At 39.8% G+C, this 9319-nt stretch overlaps 1 protein-coding gene across 1 annotated transcript in view; it reads right to left on the bottom strand.

The window, feature by feature from the left end:
- Positions 1-3335: 3335 nt before the first annotated feature.
- LOC104506870 (histone acetyltransferase KAT6B-like) overlaps positions 3336-9319 on the bottom strand; it is a 52303-nt gene continuing 46319 nt past the window's right edge. The window contains 2 exon segments of the mRNA XM_010147981.1: positions 3336-7211; positions 9149-9319. The exon segment at positions 9149-9319 is cut by the window's right edge and continues 15 nt beyond it. Of these exon segments, the coding sequence (XP_010146283.1) occupies positions 4726-7211; positions 9149-9319 (2657 nt within the window). The 3' untranslated portion in view covers positions 3336-4725.

Genomic DNA, 9319 nt, shown 5'->3' with positions numbered 1-9319 from the left:
AAAGATTTTGTAACTTTGGTGCTGTATGGGCTGTAGAAGTCTTGGATACTTCAAAAAAAGAATACACGTGCCACCGAGAACTGTGAGCATACGACAAATCAAAGAATTGAGCAAAACTTCAAATCATTTTTTTGTACATGTTAACAGCTCTTCACAGGCTTAGCATCTCTAGTGTGAATGCTTTCCTATTCCTCACTTCCTTTTGGGGCCCAAAGCCCAGTAAATCATTTTCCTCCAAATGGTTATAGCCAAGGCTGCAGGCACCCATCATGCAATGTTTTTCACTGCTCATTTCTATTTATCTGCATAATGTAGACCTTACCTTCAAATTCTCAGAGAGAGCAGAACACAGTAAAAGTGTATCAACAGAACGCCCTATTCCAGTATTCCTATATATACTACTTGAAGGCCCTAAATATGGCCTAATTAAGCTTATTTATTCCTATTTAGTAGATGGGGAAAACACTATCAAGAATTTAAATTACTCAAAGTTATGATAAAGCCAAAACTGTAATCCTACCTTATATCTTCTTACAAACTCCCTCCCTACTCCACACAGCTCAAAACACCAAACTTTTGATCAATGCATACCCCAGAGCTTGACTATGGAAGAGCTGACTTGAATTACCATATAAGTCATAAACAATGCTGGAAATACATAGTTTTAATAGAGAGAAGTACTAAAGAGGAAAAAAAAAAAAATGGAGTCATAGGTCTTTACTACACTGGTCAGTTTGCTTGCTCCTATAAGTGTCAGTCTCTTCAGAACAGACTTAAGTAGGATCACCCTCAGCACTATGGACAACTGCCAGGCTCATTCTTTGTGTTTTCCACACCATAAATAAATGGAGTTTGTTGCCACCAGCTAGCCTGACTGACGGACAAATTAAACAGCTTCTAAAACGAAAACAGATGGTCAATGATCTAACATGGAAGTTTTGTACATTTAGAAGCCCTCTGTTTCTGCTTACGTCACATAGCTTCATACAAAGTTAGTCAAAAATTGTCCACTACTGGGAGACCAGGTGGAGTGCAACCACCACTAGCTATTTCCTGTCTTAAAGGTATAGTGTGCGGCTTTCAGGAGTACTTTGAATTGGCAGTTTCTAGACAAACTAGATTCTGCTCCGAAGTCAAGTATCTTCACTTGAACCAGGTCTTGCCTGAAGCACTCTGCTGATACAGCTATGCTAATTAACCAATTCTGAAATAAACTTAATTCTTATTTACTTCCCAGCTTTTTCCCCCCCTACCATTTTTCCAAAATCAACTAGACTAAAACAGAAAAAGCAGAAGTTCTGGAACATGTAGCTTCCACAAAGCAGGCAACCCTTGCAAGTTGCTAACTAGTGGTGGCAGCATCCACTTCACCTACAAGCCAGGTCTGCAAACAACCTACACCCAGACCAAGGCAAGTTCATCTCCTCCTTGCAAATTGCTGGCAGTATGAAGTATCCTATTTATCAAACCAAAGACTAGGATTTCATGGGCAGGGAAACCCACATTTCAAAAGAATCATCTATTGCAACTCTGAAGAATTCTTCTGAGATACTGGAAAAAAAAAAAAATTAATTCTCAGCTGGGTAGTGCTAGAGCACAGTCAGAACGGACTCTGCAGGGGGCATGCAATAGATACAACAGGTAGGTCTGTTAAGGAAAAAACAGCTTTCTTAGAAATTTCAGTGCAGTAATGCAATTCACAGCTGAACAGTCACTATGGGGAAAAAATGTAGGATAGTCATTTGTCCTCCTGAAAAGAATTCAGTTCTGCAGTAAAAAACCAGAATTGGCAACTTGCCTGCTGTGCACACACAGTACATCGTTTTCCACCCAAGTTTTAATCCATGCATTGCAAATACAGAGTTTTAGCAATATGCTGGAGTCAGGATGCTCTGTTTCAGGTCAGCACGTACTGGAATGGCAAGAAGGTCTGATCTGCCTGTATGTTACAGGCTTGGAAACCTGAAGCTAAACAGCAGCGGATAAAGACCCGGGTACCTTTTTCACTCACCATAAAAACATACAAATGAAATCACAGAATGTGGTGCTGCTCTGAGATGCCATTATTCAGCCAACATACAAGGTCCTAGTTATACACACTCGAAGGCTGCGCATTAACTGTATTGAGCTCACCTACACTTCATCTAGCATAAAAAAAGGTGACAGTGACTTTGTGAAGACACACACATACAGTTTAAGTACTACCAATACTCTGCCTTCAAAAACCAAATCTACCAGTGTAAGTGCACGAGCAAAGATCTTCATTGTACTGTCTTGTCGTGGTTTAACTCTGGCTAGCAAAATACCACGAAGCCGCTCTCACAAATCCCCCTCCCCTCATGTCTGCTCCTTTATCAAGCATTCTGAACTCCTACAATACAAGTTACTCCAAATTACCAGCTGACCAGCAATTTTAGACAAGCATTCAGGTCCACTGCTGCCCCATCATACTAGAATTAAACAGGTTATGCACATATAGTATCAAATTCTTGATTTGGCAAGACCACACGCTTTAAGGGCTTTATTTAAAGAAATACATGTTTCTCTGACTTCTGAGCATATGAAATATCACGTGTAAAGCTGCTTATGTACTGCAATGGGGACAAATAGAGTTTTCAGTCAGGATGATTATGCCTGTCGCCTTAGCAAGCAACCTTCCTGCAGTGTCAGTGGGCCAGAGGAGGGATTCAACAGCAACATTCACATTTGAAGCACTGTGAAAAATTCTTAGAAGGCTTTTTTTTTTTTGGTGCAGGTTCACATGCATCCAATATAAACTTGGTCCACTCACAAGCTCCATGTATAGACAGCTTTCTTGATTTTTACAGACCTTCTATGGCTAATTAGAAGTGTTCACATACATTGTACGTGTTTGTGTGTGCGCATATACGCAGAACTCAGAGGTTCAACACAAGATTTGCATCGTCTTGTAACCCAGCAACAATGACAAAGGAAGAGATTACAATTCTAGCATTAAGATACAGTCCAAACATCATGTCTGTTACTATCATATACCCTTTTACACAAATATTAACACTTTCTAGAGGAAAGAAGTTTCATACATTAAATATTGACAAACTTTTAATGTATTAAATACATATTTATTCAATATTTTATTAAGATTATTAAAAAAAATAATCTTAGATACTCTTTATTTTCACAAGGTGTATGCAGTTATGATGAGTAACCTACACTTATGCTCTAACAGCCTAATCCAAACCCCATCAACTTTAATGGGCTTTAGATCGAGCAGGTGAGAGCACTGTAACAAACACTGTTTCAGGAGGTAATTCCCATGCAACATCAAACTATGACAAGACACAAGAGGCTAAAAATGGCTCATCATAATTTATTTTATGTTAAAATGTACAGCTTGGGGGGACGGGTGTTGTTTTTTGCAGTTTTTATTTTTGTTTCTTGGGTGGGTTTTTTGGGTTGTTTTTTTTTTTTTAGTGACTGACTAAAAAGATAACAGATAAATACAAGAGTGTCACTGGGTCCTATTTTTACATGTATCAAGCCTCTTCTGTTGGGCCCTTACAGTCACTCTGTACAGGTACAAAGGCTACAAAAAAGGAAGCAATATAAACAGACACAAATAACTTTTGCCTTTTTACATGCGATTTGTAAGCTTAGTTTGAGCTATTCACACGCTACTGCTCTATTTTTTCCCTTAAAAAATAACTCCAATATTTTATAAAGATAGAAAAATCTACAGATGGAATGAAAATGTAAAGTTAGAGGCATTTCCATAAAATAGCAACTTTACACCAAATTCACTACTTCTTTTTAAATCCTGCCAAGTATTTGGACATATATGAAAATGTTTCAAAACTTGACAAATAAACACTGAGATGTTTCAATCAACGAAAAAACATAACAGTATTTATAAAACAGAAAGCTGCCTTTTTTCCTACCCCAGCCCCAAAGAAACTGGTCACAAAAATGGAAAAGAGTCTCAACTTTACACTAAACATACAGCAATAAAACCCTTGGAACTAACCAAAATGTGAATAGCTTTCGCAGCCTTTTTTTATTATTTTTTACAAGGTTTATAATTAACAAAAATATAGTTCTGTTTTTCTTACCCCTCAAACTAGGGTAACCTAATCAAGGCAAAAAAATTAAGAAATGGCTTACTGTTAAGCACAACACTTGTACAGTACTACAAAATGCACTGTCACTAACAAAGACATTAGCGGCATGCGGAAGTGTCACCTTCAGAAACAAAAGAATACAATAAAAGAACTGCTAAAAGGCATTTACATGTGGGGAAAGGAGAGAGAGAAAGCTCACGATCCAGTACTGTCTGATAGTTTTGGAGTCTATTTATCCACATTTTGAATGGGAGCAGGCACATAAAATGGCTCTGAACCATCAGCTGCTGTGTAATTGCAGTTCATAGAAAGAGTTCTTCCTTTCCAGAGAACTTCAAGCATATTGAAATAAACAAAAAAAAAAAAAAGGAAAACCACCTAATTCCCCCCCAAAAAAAGAGAAGAAAAGTTAAATCCCACAAAGTTAAAAAGAAAGAAACAAAAACCAAACCAAGAAATAAAGAAAAAAGAAAAACTTGTATAAGGCTTTCTGCTGCATACAGCTTTTAAATGGTGCCAAACGTTTTTGCATTCACACCAATTGCTGGTTTTGAAATCGTACTCTCCAAAAGATATTTGTGCAGATCAATCCAATACACCAGTTTGGTAGTCTGTATCTCCAAAGGGCCTACCTTCTCATGTAGGATCCATTAAGAGACTGCTTAGACATGCCTGTATTCATGTAGCCATGATGCCCCGGAGGAGTGTACATCATGTTACTGTGGGGTGCTGTCTGCATTGGTTGCTGTGCATATGGCTGAGTTCCCATCATCCCCATCTGCATCTGCATAGGGTACTGGGGTGTTTGATTCATATACCCATGATTACTGTGATATCCGCTATTCATCATCGGCTGGGACATGCTGTAACCATTCATAGCATTAAGGGTATTCATATTCATGTTCACTGAATTGACATTATAAGCTGGGGCTGGCATCAAATTTACACTCATGTTCATACCACGCTGCATCGTTAAGGTCCGTGCAGGCCCTTGCATGGCCACAGTCTGTGAAGCACGCCCATAAATTTGTGGCTGATGGGCTGCAGCAGCAGGTGGAAGAGGTGTGGATTTGGTTCTTACAGAAACATGACCTTTGCTGGCCATCTGAGTCTGCAGTCTTTGGGAGTGGGATATTCCAATATTTGATGAAGTCATATTACGCTGCAAAAGGGGAGGTGGTAAGTTCATGGGAGGAGGAGTCAGGTTGGGGGGAGGGGTCATGGTAGCCTGTGCTTGGGGTCCTCCAGGAACAGCATGCGGAGACTGAGAAAGCTGAACAAGCCCTGTGTTACTTAAGGGGGTGGACAAAGAGGCACTGTTTGCATAGGAAGTTACAGCAGCTGAATGGCTGTAAGGCAAAGAATGATCCATAAGCGTGTTAGTTAACTGCTGCAGTTTGGCAAGGCTGAAAGTAGCAGATGGCTGTGAGTAATGCCCTGCTCCAAACTCACTCTGCCCCATTCTTTCATATAGTCCAATGTTAGCATTGCCAGTCTCGGGGATTTCAGTTAACTGCATAGGTGGTGTAAAATTAGCGGCCATGCTGCACTGGGATAACTGTTGGTTGCTGCTTGGAGGCCTTTCAACAACACAACCTTGGGGAGATTTTACGTTACAAGTGGGAGGAGAATTGATGTTTGTTTGTTGCATCATACTGCAGCTTCCATTCATGTTAGACATCTGCTGCGTCACTGCACAGCTACTCTGCGTTAAGTTACTAGATGTAAGGCTACTGTATGAGCAACTGTTTTGAGAAGAGTTGTTTCCACAGATACTACTACCCATTGTAGAATCGTAACTGCTTGGGTTTTCATAGTTTTCTGTTGTGCTTTCAATGCTCCCCAAGTCACTAAACCCACTATCCACAACTTGTTGTGAATGATCAGAAACTGAGGGAACATCCATCATTGGGCTGGTCTCCATGTTCTGAAGAGACGGCACAGAAATGGCACTTTGATCTGGACTGATCTGAGCATAGCCGTTCTCTAAAGGAGCAACATTTGGACTACTAACAGAACGAACCGACTGGCTGGGATGAGAGTGCACAGATGAAACCGGGCTACTGTGGTCAGACTGCTGACAATCATCCAGTGCGGTCATCTGGGGACTTTGGTCATTATGGGCATAGTTTTGCAAACTTCTACAGGCCTCTTGAGTCTCTGCACAGTCCTGAAACGTATCTTCATGCTCACTTGCTTCTTGGGTCAGAGATTGTACTGCTTGAACCGTCTCTGAATCAATCTCCATGGTCTCTGTACTCTCTCCCTTGAAATCGGAATGTAACTCTTCACCAGCTTTTTGGTCCTGGTTGTTATCCGTATTATCATCATCAGATTCAGGCACTGGGTCTGAATCGGTAGCAAGCTCTTTCTGGTCACCTTCACACTCATCAGCTGCAAGGTCAACACCACAATCCATTAAGTCCTCTTGATTTGAATTACCAGTCTGAACATTTACGTCTAAAAAAGACTGCTGTGTTTCCAGCATTTCTTTGAAAGCTTCACCAGGCAATTCTTCTTTCTCCACTTCTGTTGAACCCATGTGGCTATCGTCTTCATCATCTGCATCATGATCCTCATTGTGAGAAGGTTCTTCATCTTCCTCCTCCTCTTCCTCCTGATCATCCAAATGCACAGACTCCTCTTTTTGCAGAAACACCTCTTCCGCTTTATCTTTTTCTTGATCCTTCAAATTGATTCCACCTTCTTCTACATTCTTTTCTTCATCCCCAGTTTTCATCATATTGTTTTCTTGTTTTTCAAAGGGTTCACTGGGTAGATGCACAGGTTCAGGTTCTACCTCTTTTTCATCATCAGCTGGTGGTGGTAGTACTTCATCAGGCTCTTTCATTGCTTCCTCTGTAACAGCAGGAACTGAGCAGGGCTTGTCTTCAGCTACTTCCTTTTGTTCCTCCACCAGCACCTGATAGTCAGGCTCCATAGGAGTCTCGGGCGGAGTGTATAAATTGAGCTTAAAGCCAGGTTTTCTTTCTTTGCTTTGCCTCCATTTAGATGGACCACGCTTAATTCCTTTGGGCCAACCCTGCTTACTCTTTAAGGGTTCAAGATTGTCTTTAGTGCTTTCTTCCAATACAGCTACATCCTCTGTATTATCTTTGGGAGGCAATAGAGACAAAAGAAAAATGTTAGCTTGTACAAAAATGATAAGTATTTTCAAACATAAACCCAGAATTAAGTTATAAACTCAAAATGTACTAATAAACTCCATAGCAAGAGTTATAAACAGATCTCAAACCAAAAATAGAATGGCATAATATCTACAGCTCAAACTCACACAGATACGTAAAGTTGTTCCTGTTTGGTGGCCTTTTAACATCAGAAACACCATCTGTACACTAGAAGAATCCCAGAGATTTAAGTCACGTGACATGTAAACTAAAGTAAAAACATTGTCCAAATATTTGATTATCAGCCTTTGTTTTTAGAACAGAGGTATGGCATCACTTCATATAGACACTGATCTAATGCATATTCAATTTTTTTTGACAGTAGTAACATGAGAGTCTTTAGTTTCCTGTTTGACCATTCTGGAGGACAAGCTATAGCAAGCATATAACCATGCTGTAGTACCAACATTGGAAAAATAAGGTGGTTGGTTAATTCTAGCATCTTCTCATGGGCAGCATATCATGACACAGCTCACAATACATGACAAAAACCAAGAGATAATTGAAATTAAACACAGAGTATGTGTCAGAACTCTAAATATGTCCAATAACTATAACTAACTACCCAAACACATTCACTCCCCTTCTCTCTCCCCAGATACCACTTACATATACACCAGAAAAAGGGAGAAATCTCAGAATACAATATGCTTCACCTGGGAGTTTAATGGCTTCAGCACTACTCCTCTGCCAAGTTCTGCCTCTCACTATAGTGTTATAACACTTCTATAGTCAATTAACGTGATGACATGGCCCATGGACAAATATGCAATATCGGTCTAGTTAAAGCAGTGCAAAGCTGACCACTGGGACATAGCTGGAACACTCTGAATTTGCTACTATTAGTTTAATTAATTTCTGTTGAGAAGCGGAAAAAAGCAGTAATATTCTAATATACCTGTGCACTGGTTTGTAACAGCATCAACATTCGTAAGCATGGTTGCTCTAGTCACACAAGAGCTGTTTAGAACAGAAATCAGTGCATGACCTCTCAACTGCGGGCAGCAAAGATTAAACTTCCCATGCAATTATGAAAACACTAAAATAGTACCCACTGGCTTCTTAGAGAAAATATATAGACCTGAGATTCCAGTCATCCATTGTGGAATTAAAACTGATAAGCGTAATTTGAGAGCCAGGAGGTCAAGGGATGAGTATACGTTCCGAAGAGCTCATGAGTAGTTTCACTATCTGTCCATTAGCTTTTCTGCCAGGAAACATTCTTGAAATCAAACTAGATAAGCAGCTTTGAAAGAACATAGTTAAAATTATCCCTCTCTCTCGTGGGTAAAAAAAATAGGGACGCCAGTGCTGAAGGCATACTGTGCCCCTGAAAACAAACGTTTCACTGAATTACCAACAGTGCTGAACAGAAACAAACATTCCCATGTAAATCACATTGGACTTTTTGCTTGTATCCTTTACTGTGGATACAAAACCAATCTTGGACAATATTCCAATGATACCCCTGCTTTGCTGAGTATGAAATGCCCTGTTGCAGGGACATAATGTTTCTGGCAACATAATGGCTGCAGGGCTTCAGACTGGAAAATGTTTGTTTTCTGAACACAAGAAATAGCTTATAATACTAATAGGTCAGGAATAACAAAAGTAGTAAACACAACAGAAAAACAAAACCCAAAATATCTGAAGCTACCACTGACTTCTAATAAACTAGAAGAGATTAATGGCTCCAGTAGCACCTCTAAGCAGAAAACATTATTAAGATCCTAAGTTTTTAAGACCAAAATGGCCAAATACCTATCACTAAAAATTTCCAGTTTTATGACAAAAATAAACACTTCCTTTGAAGGCCACCTGACAAATGAATTCTGTGAAGATATTACAACATTTTCAGCTTACTTGTGCAATTGTCATCACTCTTGTAACATCGAATATCTTTCTCCTCCTTGTTCTGCTCTTCCTCCTCCTCCTCCTCCTCCTCTTGCTCCTGTTTCTGCTGCCCAGGTTGATACTCAAAAGCTTTCCTGATCACAGGCTTCAAGTCATCATCTTCCGCATCCATCTCACAGG

Source organism: Eurypyga helias, unplaced genomic scaffold (assembly GCF_000690775.1).
Source record: "Eurypyga helias isolate BGI_N326 unplaced genomic scaffold, ASM69077v1 scaffold683, whole genome shotgun sequence".
Classification (NCBI taxonomy): Eukaryota; Metazoa; Chordata; class Aves; order Eurypygiformes; family Eurypygidae; genus Eurypyga; species Eurypyga helias.
Note: the sequence above shows the minus strand (reverse complement) of the source record. Positions and strands in the feature narration are given on the sequence as shown.